This window comes from Pezoporus wallicus, unplaced genomic scaffold (assembly GCF_028554395.1).
Source record: "Pezoporus wallicus isolate ANWC-B61680 ecotype Strahan unplaced genomic scaffold, APGP_CSIRO_Pwel_v1 contig_8341, whole genome shotgun sequence".
NCBI classification, from domain to species: domain Eukaryota; kingdom Metazoa; phylum Chordata; class Aves; order Psittaciformes; family Psittacidae; genus Pezoporus; species Pezoporus wallicus.
This window is the reverse complement of record NW_026638083.1, coordinates 1212391-1240095: the sequence shown is the minus strand read 5'-3', so window position 1 is coordinate 1240095 and position 27705 is coordinate 1212391. Positions and strand designations below refer to the sequence as shown.

The 27705-nt window shown below is 41.7% G+C and overlaps 1 protein-coding gene across 7 annotated transcripts in view; it reads right to left on the bottom strand.

Moving 5' to 3' along the window:
• The window catches only part of TTLL11 (tubulin tyrosine ligase like 11), a 47008-nt gene extending 26047 nt beyond the window's left edge, over positions 1-20961 (bottom strand). For 4 of the 7 annotated variants that reach the window (XR_008972132.1, XM_057409062.1, XM_057409060.1 and 1 more), the window contains exons 1-6: positions 20623-20961; positions 14089-14185; positions 12012-12145; positions 6046-6621; positions 5345-5440; positions 4692-4810 (exon numbers count right to left, since the gene is read on the bottom strand). Coding sequence is in view for 6 of the 7 variants with exons in the window: in XM_057409062.1 (XP_057265045.1) it covers positions 4692-4810; positions 5345-5440; positions 6046-6621; positions 12012-12145; positions 14089-14185; positions 20623-20949 (1349 nt within the window). In the remaining variant the exon portion in view is untranslated. Of the gene's footprint in view, positions 1-4691; positions 4811-5344; positions 5441-6045; positions 6642-12011; positions 12149-14088; positions 14186-20622 lie in introns of those variants that run through there. The other 3 variants (XM_057409064.1, XM_057409065.1, XM_057409066.1) reach the window with 3 other exon arrangements.
• Positions 20962-27705: the final 6744 nt, after the last annotated feature.

The window sequence follows — 27705 nt, the reverse complement described above, 5'->3', positions numbered from 1 at the left end:
CACTTTACATCTACCATCCAGTGGAGAACATACAGTATTTGCATGCAAGACTGAGATTCCTTTTTGCTCCTCAAATCTAATGGAATTTTAAAAGGAATTAATTGCTAATAATTAAACACCAAAACTAAAACCTTTTACTGCTATAGCGAGTCAAAACCAGGCACAGAAGCCCAGAAGTTTGTGAAGCCTTTTAAAATGGATTTTCTGCTGGAGGTGCAACATCAACAATGATTTGCATCAGTGATTATCTTAATTAAACTGCTGTTTACATAAGTAACCTTGATTTACTTTAAATGTTGTTCGGTGTCATTAGACCACTCATTTAATCGTGCGCATTTCCTTTAGCTGAAGCCTCTTCCCACCTTCAGCAGGCTGTGAACAGCGTTCTGCTACAAGAAGTAAAGCCAGAGCAAATTTAATCCTATACAAGCTTCAGTAAAGACCCACATTCCTCTTGCAGTTTAACAGACAAGGTTAGACCCACTGGTCACAAGCACAGCAGGAGACATCTAAAGAAGCTGCTACTTTAACATGTTAAATTTAAGGAGGAAAATAGTTACTTGGAAGGCTTATACAAGTTCCTCTGTACAAAAATTATGGAGCACGTTTCAGACCCTTACACTATACTAGTTGTGACAGTATAGAGTGTTGACTCTTCAAGCTGGGCGTAGCCAAGATTTCTGAGGATGCTGAATGCATACTGTGATCCTGTGAAGGAACACGTGCCACCCCTGCTATATATGATGCTTTGAATGTGTTAAGTAAAAAGTGTTAAGTAAAAAGAAACTATATTCCCTGCCTTCGTTTTTCTACATTACATTTCTCACTCAAGGAGGTAAGCTCCCTCCTGATGCTGCAGTGACCGGCTGGCACACGTAGTGCTGAAAGTCTTCACTAGATCATAAATTTGAACCAAAAGAGATGAAGAAAAAACAATCTAAGATGGAAAAAACACCAGGATAACTCTGAAATGAGCAGTGGCAGATGTTCAGAACACAAATCAAGACCAGTGGCCATCACTACCCCCTGAATTCACTCCACAGTAATGCTAGAATAAAGTAAGGTTTGTTCGGCAATATTTACAGAATTACAGAGCTTAAAATTCCATCCTTCCAAGAAAACAGCTCAGCCACAAATGACTGTGCTTGTTCCAGCGTGTCATCAGCATGGATGATTGCAATGATCTGCTCAAGGCGTACAATCCGTGAGAGTAGCACTGCCAAACAAACAAAAGCAAAGAGTAGGCAACTTCCAAATTAGTTATTGTTTTAATTTCTTAATAATGAGTGAAATTTGAGTTCCAAATTCAGGATGCCCAAGGATAATAGGACAAGTCTAGAAACCAAAGCTAGGGCAAAGAGGGCTCTCCATTTCTTTTTTATAACCATCCATCTTCAGCTGATTTCTTGTTTCTTTTATAAAGAGCAAAACAACCAAACAAAACACCCACCATGTAGTTGACGAGCTGCCTCCTTTCATTCCAAAGGGCTACCCAGGCTCTGCTTGGGCAGGCAGAGCCAGGCACCACTCACCCTCGGCTAACAAAGTTACCCGCAGGGCCGCTTTCACATTCTCCTCTTGCGGGGCTCCGAGCGGTTGATGTACATCTTCACTCTGCAGAGCAGCGCATGGCTCCAAAGCTCCCTATTAATAGCTACTTGGAACTCTGCTGCCATCGGACTTTGGCTAAATCAGGCCAATGTAAAGGCTTTGGAAGCAACAAGGAAATTAATGCAGCAAAGCAGGACATCGATGCTCATCAGGATACCTGCTGCCTTCAGGACCCCTCCCAAAAGCGTCACACATGCCTATGTCACTTTTTATCCTACTTTAATTCCTTATCTTCTTTGCATCAAGGAAAACCACAAAACCTTCCCTCATCTCTACAACAAAAGATACTTCCTCCATTTAAAAATAAAATCAAAATCTTTGCATGAATTCAAAGTTTCTGTTTAACCATGTTATATGCACAAAATACTAGCCACATCCACCTCAGTACTTAAATGGCCTGGGCGAATTCTTACAACTAAGAAAAGATCATTCATATGTGGAACAACAGCCACTAAGTATATTTAAGTATCTTCATCTGAACATGTATCACTGGAGATTTTCAGTGACTAAAGGAAATTACTAGCGGTTGGGGCATGTAGAGACTGGAATTGTGTTCTAAAAACCAAGAGTTATGTATGGCACAATAAACTGGTCTTATTCAACTTAACTTTCTTTCACAATTACACATCGCATGAAAGGAAGGAGGAAAAAAAAATATCATCAAAACTCCATAAAGATGAGGAAAAATGAAACTAAGAATATTTCTGAGCTATTAATCTTTCCTGATAATGAAGTACTTGAGGATGACTCCTGAAAACTCGCTTTCATTTAGATGCTTCATTTATTTTAATCTGGGAGATAATTAGAGGGAAATCAAATCCATCTCCGCAGCAGAATGTTTACCTGAGATGCAGCTCAGACTTCGCAGTATTTCCCCTGTGTGTTCAAACCCAGTGCTATAGATATCATTAAAACTTTACTTAGAGTAATGTCCGTTACTTAATGAGCATCAAAACTGGAGTCTGCAATGTTTGCTGCTGGTCAGCTGTCAAAACAGGAATTCTTTCTGATTTCTTTGCAATTAATAGGCCAAATTTTGTTTTCCCTGCTGGCAGGCACAATTAGACCAGCAAAAAGATTACAATGGGTAGGTGAACTAGTGTCCAGCATTCTCTCTCGAGCCAATTATTTAGTTATTAGCTTTGGCCTGCAGACAGAGGAATGATGCCATTTATCTGTAGTTACCTGTAGGAGTGTTTGGAGAGGGAATGTGGGAGCACACATCGGAACTGGCTGAAATGCACCAAAACAAGCAAGAGCTGGGACACAAAGCAAAAGCACTGCAAAACCTTTGCTAGTGAAGGCAAGGCAAAAGCAACTGGTGCTCAGTTCCTGTCTTTGATGTAAATCTCCATAGGCGATCAGAATGAGGTCCTTTACATGAAGCTCACGGTATGATCGTGTCTCTCCCAAAGCTGTATGCACCATCATGAATAGTTCAATGAAAAGTTACTTGGGAGTAGAAGGGGTAAGTCTCACCTGAAGGAGGAGGCAGCTGTCATCCATGGGTTCCTGTATACCCACACAAAACATTATCAGAAGATTGCCCTTTGCAGCAAGAAACACCAACTTCTGGTGAAGACATACAGATACTCATCAACAAGATGCTCTGTTAACCAGATTATCCACAAAAAAAGCTGCAACATTGATGAATTCTTCTTGTGACCAGCCAACAGTTTCTCTCATCACGCACTAATCCTGTTATAAATTATTCAGGACTCGAAATGTATCAGAGAAGAACCCTCAGCGGAATGAGCGTTCCACACACACCAGCGTTCTCCAGGAATTTATTTGTAGTTATCATTTTCCTTTATTCCCTATCTAATATTTAGCTAATGAATGCTTGACATAACTTCAGCATGAGGAAAGACATGACTGGTTACATAATTACAGGTTAAAAAAGATCTTTTTTCAGCTCCATGCACTGAAGGAATCTTAAGGGTGAAGGTTAAGTACAGGCCACACACAGTACAGATTGCTTTGCAAGATATTCTGTACACTGACCACAGCAACCTCTCTGTGTGGCACTGCCTCTGAAAGAATAGCTTGATCTTGTAATATTACTACAACAATAAAGATTGTTTTAAGTATTATCAGTCATGTCTTGTTCATGGGACTCTGTCTACAAAAGGACAGCAGGTTTGCGCTTGAAATCATTACAGAACATGAATAACATATTTAAGGTTGCCACTAAGCACCAAGAGAAGAACAAGATCAATATTTTAGTATGAAGGCAGGCCTATAAGCAAGAATTTCTAGGGGAAAAAAAGAAATCTCACTTTCATATCTCCAAGGAACTGCTTAAAACAAGGTATTTCATCTAAAAAGAAGACACTCTTTCTCTCAGCCCGATCCCCACCACAAGCACTGCTGTGCAAGCTGCTCCAGGCAGTTCCTCTCATTTCTAGACCATAGATTTAACTATATTTATTATCACAGATCAAGCAAGCGATTTCTAAATACAATATTTATACTCTTCAGCTCCAGTGGGGCAATTCATTCAGAGTAATTGGTGACTTTCAAGCAAATTAACACACAAAATTTACATCTCATGACTTCGGAATGAAAAACAGGCCTCAAGTAAAAGAACAAGTAAATAAATCTGAGTTACTAAATGGTTTGCACCAGTTCTGAAGCAAAGGTAAGATATTCTAAGGGAACTGATAAACCCTGATTTACTACCAGTTTGTGGACATTTTCAATTCCTTGAGTACTTGCGTGGCTCCCTGCACACTTAGACCACTGCTCTAAGAAAGCAGCACATGAAGTGATCAGAGCCAACCTGTGAGACCCCCATTTGTTGGACTTGCTGCTACTAAACACAGAGTACAATAAATTGTTTTCTTTCCCTGACTTTCCCTTGGCAGATCCACAAACCCAAATACTCTTTTTGCACCATGCCACTAAATCCATATTCTACAAGCTTTTCTGAAAGAGTTACCACTGTGGATGCAGAAGGAGTCACACACACAGTGGGAACTCATCATCCTGGATAAACTGACATAACTGTGTGAAAACAGTTAACTTTTAGAACTACTACAAGGTACTGATACAAAATAACTCAAAGTCAACACACTTACTGGATATCTTTTCTCTTTTTATTCTGAGGGTCCACCAGACGAAGAGTGTCTCTGATAACAGCTACTTTCACTTCTTCATCAACAGGGCTTGGGACGTTTTCAAAGACTCCAGGAGAAAGCTTTCAATTACAAAGGGATGCAATTACTCGGCACAGACCTGAAGATTATTTATTCCACATTTCCTCAAACTTCATGCTTGTCATGTATGTTTTAAATACACAGTGATTGACAACAAAATACTTCTTACAGGATACACAAATACCTTCGTATTTTCAGTATGATATTATAACATTTTTTGGCAATTTTCTCTAGCAAATTGAAGTATTAAGAAACAGATTACTGCCACTGTTACCTTTATATTGCGTATATAAACATGAAAAAATGATTAGCAATCCCCTAAACACAATTAAGCCAACTGCAGGGGATGATGAATAAATGTATTCATGACAAAGATGATGGAGAGCTTTCACAATTCCAATAAGTCGTATTTCTAGTGCATAAGATTAGCAATGATTTCAAAGCAGAAAATTACAGAGAACCTTGGCAGTTTCATATTAGTAGACAGCTTTCATCTTTCAAACAAGGAAAAAAGGCCAGCAAACCAAATCTAAACAGTTTCATTCCAATATCACTGTCATTTTGAGAGCTCTTACCTCTTGCTCATGTTCTATTCTCATGCTGGGGTTTGCATTTACTTCAAGTAACATCGGCTTCAAGTTTTTCATCAGGAGAATGTCAAACCCTAAAATCTGTACATAACAAGCAATGTGTTACTTCAGTTCTACTCAGTCCTTTTCTAGAGAATGCAATGGTCATCCATATGTCAATGAACAGGAGGAAGAAACACTTGAGGGGCAAAGAGAAATAACTAAGAAACATGACAAATCACTGAACAATTCCTGAAGCCACTTGCCTTCAATATTAATGGCTACTTTCATGCTACTCCCATCTCAGAATACTGCATCAGTCAACATGGAATCTTAGCACCTGTGACAAGTGGGTCTTAAAACTGCAATCATCTTAGCAGCATTAGGAAGCTCCAAAGCTTCATAGTTACAACATCTAAAAGATGGAGACAAGTGAATACTGCTATCAAAGATTGATATCCATTGAAAATTCTCCATATATGTTTATGCCTAATAGTAACACAGGTCAGGAGATAGGGATTCGTAACGTAAAACCTGGGGGTGAGGAAAACCTAAGCTCTGAGCTCATGCAGTGCTACTCAGTGTATGCAGCACACCCAACCAGTGATCAGCATAACTAGAGAAAGCTTTTAGAAAAGCAATTAAACATCCAGAAAAATAATCCATGCATAGAAACAGCGGCATTCCTGGCAGAAATTCCAACCTACCTGGAAGCAAGTTGGCCCGGGCTTTCCTGCTGGTATGTCAGACTGATAGTAAACTTTCAGTTCTGGTGTCAGTGCAATAATTGTTTTAATCACCAGTGAAATTATATCTGACCACAGCTTTTTGACATCAGCTCCTCTGGAAGACAGCCTGCATAGAATGCTGGAAAAAGTCCTCTTGCTGCCAGTGTTCACATTGTCAGAATGGATGAAATTCCCGCTATGGATATTTAGCGAGTAGTTGGTTAAATGCATAAAAACCTGGTGCAAATTTTTTAGTGTGGGTTCTTGGTAGGGCTCTGTACAGAATCTAGAAAGTCCATCTTTGGCTATGTAAATCTCTAAGGGTTCTAAAGATTTCAATAAGACATAAAGACGAATATCAAACTTCAGTTTGTCAATGAGCAGTGGTTTGCAGATGTACTCCTGGACCACAGCTGGCCGGCTCTGGATGCTCCCTGTTTGCCTGATATCACTTGGGTCTTTAATGAGGTAGATTCCATCTCCCTGGCACCCTCCATCAGGTTTCACAATAAAAGTGGGCTTCCAGGATGGATCGCTGTCTTTCATCATACGAACCTGGAAGGAAAAGGATTACACTGAAAGACATTAACTGAGGAAGGGGAAAAGGGCTGATGAAAACCAACAAATTGCATTTATAAACAGAAATAAACAAAAATAACACAATCACATGACTACAGCAGTAAACACTGTGGAAAAAAAGGCAGACAATAAACAGCACTGACAAGCACAGAGACAAACCAAAAATCATGAGCAGGGAATTAGTAGTACAGCTAAAAGGTCACTTTATTTAACAAGCCATTGTATAAACTACACCAGGAACTTCTTTTTAATGTTACATACCAATTTACACACTGAAATGCTGTATATCTCTTGCACAGAGAAATGCATCCAGTTCACAGAACTCTTACAGAGTTCTGTCAAATACTCATCACTGCTAACAAGTTAAATTAACAGAATCATTCCAGAAATGTTTTTTTCCCAGAAGAAATACATTACCAATTGAACTTACTACATACGGGTGATGGGAGATGCCCCCACTAGAAAGGCAATAGGAGATGTGAAATTTTGACACCTACTAACACTCTGTGAGCATGGGTATAAAGGTCACCAAGACACAGAAACAGCATGAAAAAGGAGGAAAGAGGAAAAAAAAGAGGAAGAAAAAGGTCAGCAAACCAGTAGCTTTCAGGATCAGTTTCTTTCCATTGTTTGTAGTGCCTTGCCATGAAAGAGCTCTGTTTGTTAAAGTCAACTTTAATATTTTGTAAGAACGTCACTGGAGGACTCTGTGACCTATTTCTGTGTTGTTTACAGCAGCGTGGACCTCAATATTCATCTATCCAATTCTCTTGGTGCTTTGTGATATCCATGAGTACAGTATAAGCCATTATATCCATATCTCAAGGTTTTTTTTCACACTGTGCCCTAGATTCTTGGGACATATGAGGGAAAAGGTTTAAATGGTTCACTGACAGAAATTATGGTAAGAGTGATGGGGAAGTATCTGGCGTTTGTCAGAACCTAACTGCCCTACAGCACTGAAAGGGAGCCCTAACAAAGAATGCAGCTACAGAAAACGCAGGACACAGGCTAATACGTTTATCAGCTACTCATGGGATTTGGAAGAATAAAGCACTTAAAATCTGTTCTTTTCAAAATGGAGGGATGTCACAGTAGAGATCACTCTTTTCTTGCATTCACATGTTTTACAGCACCAGACCTGCAGCTGCTATTCTCTCTATTCAGCCAGACACTGCTGAACGGCAGCGGTGATCTGGTTTTACACAAGCCTGAGGCTTGCCAGCAACAACTGAGATTGACTTTAAGAAGCCTGAGGATACAAGCTCACAAAGAAAAAAACCAATCAATTGCCACTATCAGCCCTGGCCCCACAGAATGAAAGAGAAGAAATCAGCAAACAGGAGAAAGCTGAGCACCAGTGAGATCATGGGGATTTTCAGACAGCACCTTCTGCTGCACTACATCAGGCTGCAGACCCACACGAGAGCTCCCCCAGCCACAACATTCTCAAGGCCTGAAGGACTTCTGGCTCCATCCTATCCAGTTACTTATTTCATTGAGAATCACCCTGCTAAAAGCCTTCCTATTAACTACAGCAGAAATTCAAGATCAATTATTTAGACTAGGATTTTTGCCATGGCCAAGTGTCACACTAACTCAGTGAAAGAACCTTCTTCACAACAGGTCACTTTGAGGGATCAAACGCCACAGTGGAGGTCAGGCTACATAAACTGCATGTGGATAAATAGGTCTGAGTAGATTAGCAGACCTAGATGTGCAAAGCAGGATAGCAGAATTTATGCCCTAGTCTTTTTACCACTGCAGAACAGCATTGCCTTGACGTGACATTTCTCCGCATACTCGAGGAGTTTCTCTGGTTGTTAAAGTCAGCATCTCAGAAAGATACTTGCTTAATCTTAAACCTCCATGACTAAACATACCCTGCTACGACTCTAGTTGTATGCATGAAGTGCCAATCATGGTCTACGAGGGCAGAAAGTAATAAAGAACATCTATGAAACCAGCCAGGGCAATCTGCCTCCCATTCTCATGTCTGCTGTTCACGCCTCAGGCTACTTCTGCTCTGCTACAGCAGCACCTTTTCAAAAGAGATAAAGCTTTCTGGGAACTATTGTTACAGATGCAACAGCAACCTGCTTTTGAAGCACTGCGGCTTAACAATCCCTGGTCTCATAGATCTCATACTTAACTCTTTCCACTTAGCTGGAAAGGAAGTAACTTTCTCCATCATTTTCTAGCCCAGGTTAAGTCCAAACCTTACACATGGCAGATGAACACAGAACACTGGGGAAATGGATAACAGTAACCCAGAGTCAGTTTGGGTTTGAGCAGACTGACTCTCTTGAAGAAAGCAGATGGTTTCTTCATCTTCAAGGAAATTTCTGACAGTCATCTTCAAATTCTCCACAATCCCCTCAACTATATTCTTGCAAGGTCTCATTATGAGGAAGCTTCTCCAGATACAGAGAATTCAGTCATATAAGAAAATTAGTTCATACAAAATGAGGTATTTCTGTGTACTGAGCTTCACAGAAGGAAATTATCTTTAAAAGCACATTAACAGTTTACAGTCAACAGCAAGAGGGGAGTATGATGTCTGAGGGCATGAAAATCTGATCCATTTGCAGGTTTGCCTTTGGTGAGGAAACAGGCTGAACGCACACAGTGTTCTGAAAAGCATGCATACAATGGGCAATAAGATTTGACAGCAAAAAGACTAGAATATTCATATCAATGCCTAAGAGGTATCCAAAAGCTGAAAACCTGATTAAACCACCAAAAATATGCTGTGCTGGAAATTAGCCTGTCCAAATTAGATTCTTATTAAAAATTAATCATATTAGGCCTATTCATCATCCTCACAGACAACACAAAGAAGGCAGTATGAGAGCAGTAAAGGCCCTGGTTTGAATCCCAAGCTAGTTGCTTTTCAGAAATTGGAATTTCCTATTAGAAATAAGTCTTTACACACAGATTCCAACAGATTCATCTCTGGTAGTGAAGGGGTGGTTACCATAGCACCTGACCAATTTGCTTATTTGTAATTCACCTTCTGTTATGGTGAAATGCTAGTGTAAAATGGTTTAGAAGGTAAAAAGTAGCTGAATAATGAAAAACACCTATCACCAAATGATACTAAGGGAACTACCATTTTGTTGGTATTTCCCAAATGAAGGTCATCCACAAGCTCAAAAGTACAGCCTTCTCAACAACTACTGGCTTTTAAGGCACAGAAGATTAATATTAGATTAGCCATAACATTTCCCACCTGGATTTACAGGAAAGTGGGAAAAGCCAACAGCATTTGATCAGTTTCTGATATAAACGTATGCTAATAGTTCATGATCCTGTTTACAGAAGTGAGACACAGTAAGAATGTTTGAGAGAGAAGTTGTCTTGAAATGTTACAGTGCTTCAGGAGGAGGCAGTGAAATTTAAGGTCTCAAGAGTTTAATCTTTCAGTTGTCATTTCTTTTATAGGCAAAGCCTCCAGGTGTTCATGTCTCAGCCCAGCCCTTTGGGACAAAATCCTATACCACAGACAGCACCAAACCATCTTCTCGTGTCTAAGCTACACCTACACTGACAGAGATTTTATTTTCAGTAATTAACTGTGCCCCAAAGGACATGAATACTAGTAGTAGTGAAGGTACAGCAACACTAGCTTGAGCATGACACATCTAGAATATATACACAGTAGCTGCAGCCCATGACAATACAGCTTTACTTCCAGAAGTACCAGAGATGCCTAAATCATCTTGTGCTCAGGGAAACACATACACGACATTCACAGAATCAAGTGTATGCCAGTTCCTATGGGGCTATGTCTAACATGCAGGCACTGCCAATGCTGTATTGTACTCGTTTGTGAATAAGCTGAAAATTCAGTCTCCAAGAGCTGATGTTTTCCGCAGCATTAAGGTCCCTTGGTTGTAAAGCAAACAAACCTACGTATGAACAAGTAAACAACACAACAGACTGGAGAGCTCCTACTGATAGCTCAGGGAACAAGTGAAAAGTGTTCTGAACCATTTATGGTTCACAGTGATTTGGAATGTTCTGGTTTGTAGTTTTTCTTGTTTTGGAGGGGTTACATTACAAACTTGCGTTAAGTAGAACATAAACTCTTACAATATAAAATATGTTTGATAACAAGAACTATGCTTTTCTCAAACACAGATGGAAGAACATATGCAAAGGAAACTCCTAGGAGTGTGTTACTGGACATCTGTTATTCTTGGAACAAAAAACGCATCATTTTTCTCTCCACCAACCGTTCAACCAGAGAAAAGTATTTATTTGCAGTGCCACCTGCTGACAGAGTGCAGGTCTGTGCGTGGAACCTGAGGTACAGACCACGCTGCTACCAATGCTCAGTTCATCAGCGCCTCGCAACCAAGACCAGGATGATTCCCAGGAGAACCATCACCAGAACCCCTAGTGCACCATTCTGAAAGTTTACTTCCAAGTCATTTGCACTTATTTACCTGTCACTGCTAAATTGATTGGATAATTTACCCTCCTTTTACAAACTGGTCCTGCCTCTAAAGCAATAAGGCTGAAGTACTGTTGGGATTTCATTGCTTTTTACTATTAGTGGCAGCGCCATCGCAGTGACCCAGCACACTTGAAGAGTATGTATTAAAGGATGTTCATGGATTTAATTGGATTGTGGATATGGTAATTAGCTAAAAAGTAACACACATTTTAGAAGTCTATTAAGGTCCATACCTTTTTCTCTCACTTTTCCAAGCAGAGCGTACTGTGGAATAGAAGAATGCACTGGGTGGGTCAGAAAGGGTTAAAAAAGAATGCATATGATATTTTTAAAGATAGCTACAACAACCAAACACCAAGACCCAGCACCAATTCTTCTCAAAACAGATGAAAAAGAATGGCATTTTATTACATTCTGAATATTTAAACAACACAACTACAGTCTGGTGAGAGAGTCAAACAATTTTTCAGGAAGGTGGGAGTGTATTTAACATAGCACGGAACAAAATGCTCCTTTGAAGGATTTGGATATAACAGGCCTGATGGACTAAAAAGATTTCAGGGACAATGAACCTGGTGAAGTACCACACCCCACACGCTGCATTGCAGCTTCCTCAGCCCTTTTAAACTCAGTAGAAAATGCAGGGAAAGGGCTTCTGGTTCTACCATATTTACTATTCAGAGATCTCTTCTGACATTGCAGAGGTGTGTAATTGTTTTGAAGTTTATTCCAGAATGTAACAAACAAAAGCAGTTCATCCAAACTATGTCTGATCTCACACTGAAGATGTCATCCCCAGCACCCAAGTGGGATTTTAAACAACCTGGTAGGTATGGAAAAGTAAAGAATGCCATGGTGACAATACCCAACAAGTCATACTATTTTGAGAGGAAAAGCAATCTACCTCATCCACAAAGAGGGGAAGTTCTTCTGGCAGAATCCAGGATCGAGGATAGAAGTTATATTCAAGAGGAAATAGATCCTGCATTGTTCTCACTGCCCGACTCAGGGTAACTTTTCGTACCATCTCCGTCATACCTGGGAAAAGAACACACAGTGTCTAAAAGCCATGGAAAACCTGCACTGAAGTCTCATCCTCAAAGTAAATTGTTATACTATTACTCATGCTACTGGTAAGGCACTCTAGTCATTGCTTTAATAAAGCTGAAAAGCTTTTAAAAGGTAAAAGCTGACAAAATATTTGGATCATTCCCCTGCGGTATTTCATATTATAGGGATTACTCTATCACATTAGAAAAAAAAAATCAATTAACAAAAATACAGCACACAATAAAAGAGGGAAAGCTTTAGTCAAACAGTAACTATCTTTGCCATAATCCAAATAATGGCCCTAGCCTGCTATCATTCCAGAAACAGGCAAAAGATGTCATTTAAATATAACCAACCACTCTGTGTGTACTTCGCATTCATTTAAATAACTATGTCAGAAAGAACAGAACGTTGTGAGGAGCCCAACTTTGCTGCTTTCCTGCAGCTTTGAAACGTTCCTGGGAATTAGGTCTAGTTCTGAAGGACTGGGTTTGACAGCTGTGCAGGGCATTTGCTTGCCAGGTAGAAGCCGGAATACACAGAGGGTGACATTCATCTAACACAGATTTAAACCACCAGAAAACTACACTGTCCACTACTTGAGTGTGAACTTCTCACAGACAGGAGAAAGTCAGGGTAAATAAAAGCATCAATTTCTGTATCTGAGGGCTCTTATTCTCACAGCATACAAAAAGCAGCAATAAATCTAAAGTAAAGGGCTTAGATAAGTCAGTACCTAAGCTCTTAGCTCTTACTTAGAGACATCTCAACAGGGATTAAACAAGAGGGAAAAATAAATAAAAGAGCTTAAAAAAAGTTGAAGAGTAATCATCAAATGAGGGCTACCATGAACTCTTCAATATTAAAAAATCCATTTGAGGAACTTCGCTTTGAGCTTCTCCCTAAGATAGGCCAGAGGAAGAAACAGAACAGATTCTTCACACTTTGAATCAAAACCAAACCCAAAGACACAGTTATCAATGCTACAGAACTGACAATAATCACAGACTTCACTTAAATTATAGCCCAATACTTATTTTTCCTGAATTCATACATATGAAGTATTCTTTTCATCAAAAACACTTTCTCTCCAAAACAAATCTTAGATAAGTGGCAGTGTGCACTTGCAGCCCAGAAAGCCAACCGTATCCTGGGCTGCATCAAAAGGAGCATGACCAGCAGGTCGAAGGAGGTGATCCTGCCCCTCTATTCTGCTCTTGTGAGACCTCACCTGGAGTATTGTGTGCAGTTCTGGTGTCCTCAACATAAAAAGGACATGGAACTGTTGGAACAAGTCCAAAGAAGGGCCACGAGGATGATCAGGGGCTGGAGCACCTCCCGCATGAAGACAGGCTGAGGAAGTTGGGGCTGTTCAGCCTGCAGAAGAGAAGGCTGCATGGAGACCTCAGAGCAGCTTCCAGTGTCTGAAGGGGGCCTATAGGGATGCTGGGGAGGGACTCTTCATTAGAGACTGTAGTGATAGGACAAGGGGTAACGGGTTAAAACTGAAACAGGGAAAGTTTAGGTTGGATATAAGAAGGAAATTCTTTCCTGTTAGGGTGTTGAGGCACTGGAATGGGTTGCCCAGGAAGGTTGTGAATGCTCCATCCCTGGCAGTGCTCAAGACCAGGTTGGACGAGGCTTGGGTGATATGGTTTAGTGTAAGGTGTCCCTGTCCATGGCAGGGGGGTTGGAATTAGATGTCCTTTCCAACCCTAACGATTCTGTGATTCTATAAAAAATTGTTAGACACCCATCCTGATAGTCCTACCCCCTAAGCAGAAATCACCTACCAAAAACCAGTAATATGCTGAAAATACTATCAGCTGCTTAGGCAGATAGTTCACATTAAAAAACAGCAAAGCACAGAAATGGTTAAAATAATCATATTTTTAAAGCATTTGTTTAAACAAGAAACAGAAGCAAGGTACCTGGAAACTTGTTGACTTGACCTGAGAATATATTATTGTCATGAAATGATACCCCATGCCAATAGATATCACATGGCAAGCGTCTGCCAAAAGGATACTGGAAAAGAGACAGAAGACAAGTTTTGAAGCAATCTGGCAATATCCATTCATTCCTTACTTTTCTAAATGCTCGTATTAAACAGAAATCATTCAAGAACAGTCTTTTGACTGTCAGACGAAAATACACTCTGTATTTTGGTTGCAAAACTAAGAATATTTTGATGGGTTCAACACTCTCAAGTTCAAGATGTTAACAAGCCAGGAAAGGTTTCCAGAAACTAAAAACAAATGACTGAGAGGCATAATGTGTATGGAGAAACTCCGAGCTTGTTATCAACCACAATTAAGGCATGACTCATTTGTAATTTAAAATACTATTACAGGGAATAAAATTTCATTAAGCAGCACTTAATTCCGGCACATGAAGACACAGCGAGAGCGAGTGCTACAGCTGGGAAGTAAACACACTCTGATGGAGTTTGGGGTTGGGTTTTTTCCTCCTCAGTTTAAGGGGTGATAAACAACCATCCAGGGAAAAAAAAACAGGAGAGATCCTGGAGAAACTGTCATTACTGGCAGTAACTAGATCAACTCCTGCTCTTCTAAAGATCACCAGAGCCCCATGACTTGCCTTTATTGCTCTGTCACTGCAAGCTGGCCACCCACATCCCTTTCCCAGAGATCACCCATTCCCATGGTCACCCTCAACTACATAACATCTCCATGCGCTCTCTTTCCAGTCTCACACGAGCATGAAGCATTTCTGCTCCCTAGTACTTCATTTCAGGGAATACATGGAGTTAGTAGGATTGCTGTAACTTACTATTAAGTTGTCACTGCAAAGCACTTCCTGAGCAAGCTGATTTAGTAGTGTCCAATAAATTCAAAATGGATATTCAAAGATACTTAAGTGAAATAAGTGTATTATTCATTTATATATTTGGTTATATGGATTCATTTCTACATTCTTTTCTGGTACCAGCAGCTGTAATTAAAAGAAAAGCTTGCAATTCAGTTAATGGTTTGTTGAACATAAATATTTCAACTACTGAGAACAAAGGCAATTATTTCAGCAATATTAATTCCAGCTTCTTTTCCCATTCATACAAGATCTCACCATAAATTGGAAAACTATAGAGTTTCCTATTATCAAAGATCAACCTATTTTAAAGCAGCCTGAAGAGCTCTGGAACAGCACTGCCAATTACCAATAGCAACAGTTTCTAATACGAGTAAAGTGGGTTTAAATTAAGACTACCAGCAGTAAGAACAAAAAGCCCCATGAATTAGCAGTATCAACAGTTCAGAGCAAAAAAAAAGAAACCCAAGTTAAAATCCAAGCATTTGTAAACCATGTTAAAAAGTTTTATGTAAAAAAAGGACTCTTTTATGCTTGTTCTCTCAGACACAGACCCACTTATCAGTCAAAAACACCACCCATTTTATCTTCAACTCCATGTAGATAGTTTTAACACCATATGGAATACACTCACAGGAATCCCTTCTATTATTAGGCTGCATCCTTTTCAAATTAACATGCTGTATCTCTGACCACAGCATTTTTAAGACACTTTTGTATTACACATCAATCACCCAACGACTTCAGTACCATTTACTTATAGAAAGAACCATCCTATTTTGCAGAAGCATCTTATTCTTTACTCCAAATGTCATTTTTCTTCCTTTAAAACATTTCTTTAAGCACTGGATATTTTTTTTCCCTTCAATATGACAGGGAAAAATAAAAGACTCTCATAATGCTTTTGAGGGAATTATTTTATTTGCTATTTTAATTAAAATTTCAGTTTCCTCAGTAAATAGCCTTGAAAAATTTAATTTCAAATGCTAATTGAGCAACGCATCCTTTCTCTGTTTCCTCACTTATAGGGATGAGATACCAAATTTCACAGAGCCAGTGGATTCCTCACTTATTTCATTATTATTCAGCCTGCAAAATCCGGTTTTCTACAAGTGAAAATTAATTCTGTTAGGCTCCAAAAGACAATCAGTGGCCTCAACCTCTCTCTGCAGGTATAGCCAGAATACAGATGCAGCGTTGGGTCTCCAAGCGCCCTTCCCACTAAAACCTGAGCAATTTATTTATTTATTAAATGAAATTGAAATGAAAGGAATGGAATTTGCATTTATATAACACCTTTCATCTATGGAGGATATCAAAGCACTTTATAAACACCACACAGAAATCATTTCACAACAGATGAAGAGCGAGCAGCTATGGACTGGAAAATGGAAGCACTGCACACCCGCACCAGCGGTTCAGATAGCACAGCAACTTCCCTGCTCCTGACTAATCGAGATTATTTGGATTTATCCAACAAGGAGATCAAATTCAACTCCTGAATGAGCTGGAAAGGATTCTTTATCATCTGCACTAAACTTGTACTTAAGAATAGTGTTTGGAAATGAACAAGGAAGTTCAATTATTTGGGTCCCTCTGGCAGCACTAGGCAGATAGAAGTTAATCTGATTTTGCTAGAAGAGCCCTTCCTGCTGCCTCCCAGCTCCTGGGGCAGGGGACTAGCTAAAAGGAAAGGTGGGCAATGGAAGTAACTTCCGTCTCATCTACCTTGTGGCAGCTGGAATAGCCTCAGATCTGCACTAACCAATGCCAAAGCAAAGGTGCTTACAGCCACAGAGGGATGGAGGTCAGGAATGTGACTGGAGCCATCCTTGCCACTGAATGACTGCTCTGTGCAGAAAACCAGAGTCCATCCCTAGGATCAATCACTGCAACCAACTTTCAGGTTGCAGACAATTCACTAACTCTTTGAACAATTCATTTTAAATCTTTTTCTATTCAGATTCGGGGTGTATTTGGAGGAACAAACAAGGAGCCACAAAGAGCTTTGTTTCCAAAGTTGTTCCCATCACTTTGACACAATTAATAATCCTTCATGGTCAAATTTGTCTGACAGGTCATTCCTACCTTTTGATTAGAAGCCAATCATTTAAATTGTCTCACGGGTCACATCAGTCTGTTCCATCATGTTTAATGACAAGTTAAATGACTCATCTTCTAGTCAGCTTGTCCCAGCGTAAAATTTCAACTTATTTCTACGCCTCCATCCAGCTACTGAACAGTGAGACAAATGAAACGCTTAATGCTGGGATATTTGATGCCCGAGACATCTGCTTCTTCCACTTCCCTGGTAATTGAAAGCTAGGTGAAGAAATAATTTATTAAGTGATGAATAAACTCAGGATGCAAGCTCAATTTGTGCCCATTATTTCATTTGGCATATCATGTTCATTTAAAGAACGTGACACACTGAATCAGATAGTCCAATCTAGTGAGGGGAGTAATTGCTTCACTGGCACACACATCAGAGTCCTGCAATGCTTTTTAAAAGGTCCCCCCTGTGTGTTACTCCAGACAGGGCTATCATGGGTGATAATTTAATTTACTTAGAATTGCCACAACTGAAAAAAAGGAGGCTTTTTCCTGTCTTTTGCTTCCAATAACAGAACTTCAATAGTTAAATTGGTCTGTTGGATGCTTTCATTCTTCCCCATCTACCAGTGCAATAGAATAAACTGTGCTCATCAATATTAGCCATGTTGTGAGTATTCTTCCTCTTTTTTTTTGTCTTCTAATGGCATTTCCCATATGCCAGTTTACTAAAATGAACTACTACCATGTGGACAATTCTGTAATCACACAGTGCATTATGACTTACTTCTATGCATTATCAGGGAGCATATTGCAGTAACAGGCTATTACTGAAACAAAGATCTTCTGGCAAGTGAGGGTAACTACAGCGAGGAGATTTCAGAACATACAACTTGAAACAAAAAGCAAAGCAAACCAAAAGGCTGTATGAGTCTGTAATACTATGCATTAGACAAAGGTATCAACAAAAATGAGACCACTTTAAAAAGCCTGTGATAGCATCTCCTGCCCAACAAAATATTCAAGCCAGCACATCCAGCAGCAAACATAGAGAAGAACAGAAACAAAGCAATGGGGAAAAAAAGTGTAAAAGAAGTGACAAAGGAGAAGGATCAAATACACTAAATCAAAGTCCAAGGTGCAATCACCTTGCAAAGTATTATACAAGGGGTGAGAGTAGAATACCAGCCCCTGCAACATCAGTATTTAAAATACACCCATTTCATGATTAGTTCCAAGACTATTTCTTTCTGCATTATTTGTATGGATCCCACAAGAAACAACATCTGTGTTCCCTCTGCTGGGCCTGCTGTAACAGTGCACCGATTTTCAAGGCTCTTTGGTCATCGCTGACAGCTGACAGTGGCAACACTGACGATGAAACAAATATTTTAGGGCTGTTTTTCTAAACATTTGAAAGGGAAAGCTTTCAAAATTATACATAACTTGAAGAAAAGAGGTTTTCTTGGATTTTCCTCATCTTAATGGTATTTTTCCCTTCAAATCTAGACAAGATCTTGCTTACTGATTCCCTGTACCTACTGAAGTCTGCAAGCTTGAGGTCAACACTTTGTCTTGCTCCCATCCTAGAAGACTTTCACCTTCATATTTTCCACAATGTCAGCAGTACCAGTGAAGAGTCACAGCTAATATTGGGTCCTCTTTCCCTACTCTTTCCCCTTCAGGGTGGGGGGTGAGAAGGAAATAAAAAGAGAGAAAACTCATTGTCACACACACATAGGTACAAGAAAGTATTATCTTGATAAAAAGTAACATCAGATTCACACTTATCAACCTATTTATAAGCTGAATACATTACAGCGACTTGTTCACAGGGAATGAATTATGGGCCATCTAGATGGTAAAGTCAAGCATCACAAAATTCCATATTAAGTCTCTTCTTTACTCAAAGGGGCCAGAAGAGGAAGCAACAGACTAAATGAAAAATATCGACTGAACTAATGAATGGAAGAGAAAGAATATTGAAGGAGGCAGTAAGCAAAGAAAGATGAAGTAAAGGCAAAAGCAATTGCTGTTGGGGGATGCAGAGCAGGAAGGAGGATGTTGATTAACACAGTGCAGAAATTCAAGAGAGGAACAAGAGCACGTGAAACATGATTTGTAGAACAGAATATCAAGTGCCAGGCAGATATGCACAACAGTAAAATCGCAGGAAATAAACAAGGCAAAATTAACCAGCAAGAATGGCTCATTACCAGTGTAATCTGCAAGGCTAACTTATATCAGTAATTCAGCAACAGTCCCTGCAATGGCACCAGGAGCTCTGAAAATAAAACTTAACCATAAGAACAGAGAAATTAGGTGTGATGTCCCCCTTGCTCTGTATGTCACCAGCTAAAACACAGCACAAGGCTGCTGACAGACACTGCACAGGGGCACTGAGGAGTAAGAGAGTAACAGGCTTTAATTTCACGCCTCTGGAGTTTCCTTATGACTTTGCTGCAAGAGCAGGAGTTGAGAACTGGAGCATTTGTGCAATGAGATTGTGACATTCTCCCACTGGATTTAAATACTAAAAATGTTGAAATTAAATTTTATGCAGCCAGAGAATGAGGAAGCATTACTCTTCCTGGCAATGAGCATAAATGTCTTTGTGGTATTAAGTATTTAGGATGTTATAAATAAACACAGGTAATATTTACTGCCACTCCATCCTCCTTAAATTTCTATAAAATCATTAGGGAAAGAAAATCATTACAATTTAAGAACAAGTTAGCATCTATAATAAGATATATATATTAGAAATCTCTTCAGGATTTAAATAAAGAGTTCCAAGACATCATCTTTGTGCCAGCTCCCATATTGCCATGACCTGGTTCAGCAAAGACAGGCAGGCACTGAACTCCTCACACAGAACAGAGAAAACAGATGACTCAAGCTGCAGGGGGAGGTGGGGGGAGGCTATACTTTCTCTGCACACACTGATTTAGAAGTGTAAAGCCTGTTATGTATGCTTTGTTAAGTGGTTTAATATTCATTCATACACAATGCTCTTTGACATGCCTTCTAGATAACCTGTGACGCAGAGGCTTTGCCACCAGATCAAACAGCTGATGTATCAGGTAATACCCAACAGATGCCTACTGTCATAAGCCTTATTTCACATACCCTTACTATGAGGGAAGGGTGTACAGAAAGATGCAAAGTAACATAACAGTATGTTTTCTCCATATATATATATGCATATATATACATAAGCAGTACAATTTCTCCGTAGCGGTAGGTTTTTTTTGCCCTTTCCAGCAACCAGTTTAAGCTTTGAAGCATAATATCCGATTACCCCTATTCTGGCTTGCATAACTGACGATGGCAGCTTTGATCATTAATCAAACCAGCCTCCAGATTTGAAATCTAATTAGAAATAACCCCATGGTGGAGGTTACACCAACAGGGATGACCCCTCGCTGTAAGAGCCTGCTCTGGAGAGGAGGCCATGGCGGGCCGGCAGAGCAGCGGGATGCGGTCACCGCCAGGCCCGGTGGGCCCTGCAGGAGTCGGCGGGGAAGGGGGCAGCGGCCCGGGCTGAGGCCCAGGAGGCCCCCGAGGGCCGGTCGGGCGCTCACCTCCCTCCAGTGGAGCTGCCGCAGGCTGATCTTCAGCGCCTCCAGCGAGGTCTTGGCCTTGGAGCTGTCCACCGTGACGCGGGGCCGCCGGGCGGCTCGGCCCCCCTCCTCCCCTCCGCGCCGGCCCGGGGCCCGCCGCCCCCTGCCCCGCACCGCCCGCCCGGGTGGGCCTTTCGGGCCGGCACCGCGGCGGCACCGCCCCCGGCAGGCAGCGGAGGGCAGGGGCCCATCTGCCGGCGGCGCCCCGGCGGGGTGGCCTCCCTGCGGCTCCTCGGCGGGCAGCGCCGGGGACCCGGGGGGCTCCTCCGCCTCCCGGGCCGGCTCCATCCCGCGCCGCTGCCTCCGCCGGGCCGCCGCCCCCGCCCGTTGCCATGAGAGCGGCGCGGCCGACGGGGCGCGAGAGGGGCCAATCCCGCGAGGCCTCTGACCCCGCTCGCCCCGCCCGCTGCGGCCGCCTCCGCCATTTTGAGTGCGGGCAGCGCCCCCGGGCTCTGCCGGGGAGGCCATTTCGGAACGGAGCGCGGCCGCCATCTTGGAAGCGGGAAAGCACCGCGCTATGGCGGTGGTGCCTGAGGCGGGCGGTGCGGCTCTGGCAGCCCCCGTCCTTGCACCGAAACCCCTGCCCGCTGGTTCAGAAGTTAAATCAATGCCTTATCGTGTGATAGGGTGATGTTCATGTGAGGTGGAAGCCGTTACTCCAAGCCAAAGCGTTGCTTCTCGGCTTCGGGCTGGCGCAGCTCACCAGTTTCCTCACACTTGGCCCGTAATGACCAATTTAACACCGTGGACTAATGCCTACCGCGTGGTTGGACGAGTTTCTCTGTCTTCTTGTAATTATTCTTAGTGAGAAGCCCACGCCAGGGTGAGAAGCGCAGCACTCGGTTCCTCGTTCCAAGGGGGCATGTAAGGCACGTTGACTGAAGGGCCCTGGGCCTCCAGACCCTGTGGGTGTGCTGGAAACGTCTCCGCAGGCAGGTGCTTCCACTCTGAGTGCAATTACTCTGTTCGTAATAGAGTACATTTGTTTACTCTATTTGTAATAGAGTGCCTTTGTGTACTTGTAATGGAACTGATTGCAGAGCTCCGGTGAACACCAAGCTGCTAGCATCACTTCAGATTTACACGCTCTTACATTGCCCAAGTGAGGCAAACGCCCAGCCGGAAAACACAAAACCTGTTTTTACAGTGTAAAACAGAATGAGGCTTCTTACCAGCAGCAGAGTGAGCCCTCGGCGCTAGTGAAGAGCTGATGGAATGGAGAACAGGGGAGCGCGGCCGCCTGGAGGGCGGCAGGAGCAGGTTTGTGGCACTGAGGAAGCGCGGGCAGGCGGTGGCGCTGGACGCTGGGAAATGCAGCCTGGCTGTGAGGAACGCCGAGGAGAGAGGCTTGGGAAGGGGGGAAAGGGCAGGAATAACGAGGATGCTGTGTGAAGGAGCTGTCACTGGAGCCGCGCTCCTGATCCGGAGCAGGACCGCAACAGGACAACAGAAGAAAGCGTTTAAATGAAAGGAAAAGTTAAATAAATGCAGCAAAAAGTGAAAGTGGAAAGGGCATGTCCTGGCTAAGCTCCTTCCTGCGGAATTGCTGGGACTAGGAGGAGATGTGAACAGATCTGCCCTGCTCCATGAAGCTTTAGGAACATCGGGATTAACTTCTCATTCTCTCCTCATGCCGAGCCATGAGACACGATGTGCTGGTATCTGTGGTTCTGTGCACACGGATCCTTCTCCACGAGTCACCAGTAGTTTATAAAGAAGATTTCATCGCCAAGATACAGTCTCATTTCAACAGCAAACCAGAGCTTCACCCACAAGCCTAACACCGCCCATAGTTTTCAGTGCATCACCCATCTTCCTCCACTCACCCATCCAGGCAACAAAAAGACCAATGAATTACAGTGGAGTGCCCAGGAAGGCTGAGGTCACATAGCTGGCTCTCGGTTGCTCTCAGGTTGCTATTAAATGATGTGCAGTGTTTTTTTTATAGCTGAGATGGTTCATCATTAAAAACTTGGGAGCGTTTCCCCATGCAAGCAGGAGCTCGGAGGAGCCAGTGACTTTGGCAAGGGTGAGCTGCACTGGTGCTGCCTTTTCTGCATCCATCACCGAGGGCACAGCCTGGTTGTCTCCCAGCCACCACCGGATGCTGGTGTCTGCCACCAGAGTGGTGGATTTAAAATGATGCCCTGACTCTGACTGTCCCTTACCTCACCTCCAGGCCCCTGGATGAGCACTTCTTAACAGACATTAGAGATTCATCCTCACCAATGTCAGCAGTGCAAAAGGAAGCCAGAGAAACAGCTAAGATGGGCTGTGGCATTCAGAGGCTTTGGTATATAGGAAATACCAAACAAAATGATTGCAAAAGGTAAATATTTTTATCTCTAATTATGATATAGCCACATTTCTTACAGGTTAATAAGGTACTAGTTGTTTCTCTACCAGAGAAGCTGCAATATACCAGATACTTGGTTTGCACTGTACTGTATGGGTAAAGCCTTCATTTCATGTTGAGATAAATAGAGATGGTCTGCAGTGTGCAGCATGAAGTGAGACTGCGCGTGGTATTCAGGTACAGCAAGGTAGGGGAGTAAAATATAGGTTGAGCAGTAATAAAGGAGCAAGGTAATACAGAAGGCAAGTGTATCCTGCTGAATACTGCAAGCTGGATCTAGCAGCAGGAGAGAAATAGGAAACATCTGTCCCCTGTGAGGAGAAGGGAAATTTAAAGTTACTGTGTGCTCTTAAACACAAGCCTATTTCCTGAGAGCCTGGCTCAGAGGGAGTTGTTAATGAGAACAAATTGTTAGCTGGTGATAATAAATGACCAAAGATGTGTGTTCTGTCAAGAACCGTGCATCTGTTAAAGCTATGCTGGGGAAAAACAGCAATGTTTGCTTCTTCTGAATCATCTTTCAGCATTACAGTGGTGATGGTGTTTGTAGGTGTGTGCTCCTACACAGGAAGGTATCTGATGAATATCAGTGTACATGTACAGTTGTTGGCACGGTATCACATACCCTCAAGAAATACCTCAATTCTAACCTCACAGTATTCTGGCCTTGTAAGAGCTGTGATCTGTCTCCTCATGTAGTGTCCCTATACTTCCATTAGCTAAATTCAGGATATGAAATCTAGCAGAGGTGCTAGTCTGATTTTATGGGAATTGGGAAGGATACTGTGCAGTATTTTACTCATCTCTTAAGTCAACAACTTCACTCTTATTCATCCTAAATCAAAACTTCCTGGGTCATTACACCAGGACATGGTTAATCTGATGTTTGCGTGTGCAGATACACACCTTGCCATGATGTGCATTGTACTGTCAGATCCAAGGGGGAGTTTGGTAATAAAGCAGTTATACAGCTGCAGAGCACCAATGGAGTACCACTACAGACATCAACCTGTTTGTCTGAACTGTGCTAGCAGACGCTGCATGTATTTGCAAGAACATCCTCACTGAAAACCTCATTCTAAGAATTACACCTTCCCAGACAAGTAAACTGAGCAGTTTGAGTTTCACATCAGGGTAACAACCTGATCCACACAACTCAACTGAAGGGGAACGGCACTGCCAACCCGTGGTGTACAGAATTCAGGAGTTAGACTTGGGAAGTCAATGAGCTTTTGAATTTAGTAAAAACCATTTTTCTTAAATAATAAATGTGCCCACTTTTTTGGTTACTGAGGCAGAATTTGTAGCTTTTATCTAGCAGATATCTAGGAAATAAACATATTTCCTTCTGTATTTTTCTTTTAAGATAGCCAAGACAAGAAAAACTAAGTAGCATGTAATGTGCAAAAAGAACATGCAATCTCTTTAAAATCATATAACACTGGCCTCCTGCCAGTGGCAAAAGAAAAACTATTTGCAGAAACACTTTAATGTATTTCTGAAAAAAGAACACACTTCTCAAGCTATCGCTGTAAAAGTTACTCATTGAGAACCATCCATCTGTGTCTGAAGTTAATAGTTCCTTTTGCAATGATGGCGAGTATCTTCCATCAGTTGTGCTTTCACAAATCATTAAGCAACCAATGCTTTATAAAATGAAAAGTCAGAAGAAAACATATCGAGTAAACACACTCCACTTGGAAAATGTCCGTGGTGGTGCTGTGCTTCAGACCAGGTTTAAATCTATATACATCAACCTATGCTTCCACTGCTTATGTTAGACCACTGAAGATTTGTGGTTGACCTACATATGCAAACAAAACATTTGCTGCACACTTGGGGCAGGGGGATTTACATGATAGAAGATGATGAAAATATGCATAATTGTGGATGACATTTTTCATTCCCGAGTCCTGCTGCACAGAGCTTTGGAACTGGCCATGCATGAAAGAGGCTTGCAACCCTAACAGGCAGGCTGCCTGGCCATGCTGCTGAGCTGAACCTTCAAGACATTAAGCTTCTGTTTCTTCTTGAGCAACACAAATCTGACACAACCATCTAACCCAGCAGACCCTGTATTTGCAAAGGACACGTATGACACTGAGGGGGCTGAAACAAGGACAGTTCCACACGTCAGGAACCAGTTGGTGCCCCCGGGCTTGCTTGTTTAAACAAAGATGTTAGTTTATCACCTAGTGATCACAAGTGATAGTTATCTGATGTAAAGCAAACAAGAGGCACTGCAGGTCAAAACACACGCATGAACTACTTCAACTTTAGTTTGCTAAATCACTTACACAGAAAAGTTCAGATTTGGCAACAGCTGGGGTTTCTGATTTGTTCCTATTTTTCCAGTTAAATGGAAGCTCAAGATCAATTCATTTAAATGAAGGTTGGGCAGCCACATACTGGGGAACGTAACTCTTTACCTCCCCTTGCTTCCAGATCTTTTTTTCACTAGGGGACAGCACAGCTTCCTAGAACAGGAGGAGAAACATGTACAGAACCCTCTGACTTTGCAGTAGCTTCATATGACAACATTTCATGGTTGTGGAGATCTCATGACATGCTGTTCCCCTAAGTCTGCATCTTAACTTTTGATCACTGATTGTCTTAAGATACCAAAAAAACCTAACAGATTTTGTTCTCTTCTAGTACTGCTTAATTTTCCTTCCTTGAGTAAAGCAATTGTAAGGGAAGCAGAATGTGTCTGAAATTCTGGAAATCCTGAAGAATGGCAAGTGGATTCAGCTGCTAAGTCTCAAAGGGACATCCACTGGCACACTGCAAAGCTGCTAGCATGACAGCACACTGGAGGCTTTACTCTACGAATTGCACCAGCACAAATAAGTATTAATAACATTGATAAAGTTGCATGACAAAACCAGATCTGCTAAGGTAGTAAGCATGCACATATCTCTCAGATATTGAAAGTATGATACGGAAGTGATTTCCTGTAACAGAGGTTTTGTCTGCTATTACTGGATGTCTGTCTCATCATTCTTGCTATGTCACATCTTATTTGTCACTCAAAATCTTTGCAGCTCTGCTGTGCTGAAATAAGTGCAGAAAGGGGGAAAATTCCTTGGCATCAAGACCAGATCTCCTCTGGAAAGCACGCACCGCCTCTGCAACTCCTTTATCTGAGTTGTGAAGGTGGGTTTGGAAGAAACCTGACAGCATCAGATGGAGCAACAGGTACCTTTCCTGCAAGCCAACTGACAAAATTATTAAAGAACAGCTTGTATATAATACCCACTGTCCAATTTACACCACATTCAAGGTCTGTAAAATACACATCTGTATAAGAGGGATTTCCATGCAGAGTAAATGTCAATGCAGTCACAAATGTGCATCCACGTGAGAGAAAGAGAAGAGAAGAAATCTCGGTAGCCTGCGCCTGAAAAAGCAAGCTGATACAAACCTGTTCTCTGCAAAAACACTTGAAGCTATGTGCCAAGAAGCTGTCTTTGGTGCTTCACTCCTACTGTGTTCAGAGAAATGGGACTTTCTATGTGTGTTCTGCACATCAAAGGAATAACTAGCACAGTCCCTCCATCTGATGCAAACACCCACTATGAAGTTTGGCTGTTTGCTTCAAGAAGGGATAATGCTGGTGGGGGTTTATACTAAATCCATGATGATGTACTGTGAAACTCTTTAATTCCACATATTTGGCCAGTTTTATTATCCAAAAGAAAAGGCAGCTTTCTCACCTGCAGTGGAGTCCAAGCATTTTCTTTGTCTAACAAGCAAACTGGAAAGTTAACAGCTTTTTAAGTTCAGCAGCCTTCAAACTCAATTCTCAAACACAGATCCAAACCATTAACCTTAGAAGAGCTAAGCCCTATGAAAAGTTCATGGAAGTTAATGAACATGGAATATTAAACACTTCCATTCAATTGTGATCTAACACGGTCTGGCACTGCAAGCTTTATTAAATCACAGTTGCCTTCTTTTTCTCAGGATTCCCATGAGATGTTCCTTTCCCCCTACCCAAAGGATTTTATAATCTGTGGGATACTGGAGAGCACCAGAGTAAAAATAAAAAGACCATTCTTGTTATTTCATCTGTCCTTTCTATGAGATTAAAAAATGTAACTACCCAAAGCAGAGCCCTTATGCTCCCACTTATATAGGAATGCTCTTGTGGGAATGGGAGGGTAACGAGGAGAAACTCTGAGCAGCTCAGCACCTGACAGGTTCATGCATGCCCCAGTTAAAATGCAGTATTGCGGAATCAATGGAGAGACTCACCAGTAGTGGCTGTGTTGGGGTTTTTACCCTCACTAGTTGAGCTTTGCTGGCGTTAGCATCAAAGGAAGTGCAAGGATAGGCTGACTGGGTGGCATCTCCTTCTCTTTGGGCTCAGGAGAACCAAAGACCCAAATCTTGCTCAGTCAGTCCAAGGACATTTGCACACAAAATCTAGGTTATTCATTCAGGTCAACAGATACTTTTAAATGAAGATTCGTACAAGATAACAAAAGGAATGTTCTAAGTACATGCTAAACAGCATAAAGACCACACAAAATCACCAACAGAGAGCTAAACTGATGAATCTGCAGGCAAGATGTGTATCTAGACTAACATATTGGACAGAAACCAATGAATGTATTTACATACCTGAAACAACTCCTGTTTTGAGTTATGCTTTATAAAAGGGGTATCAGCATAAACATGGGAAT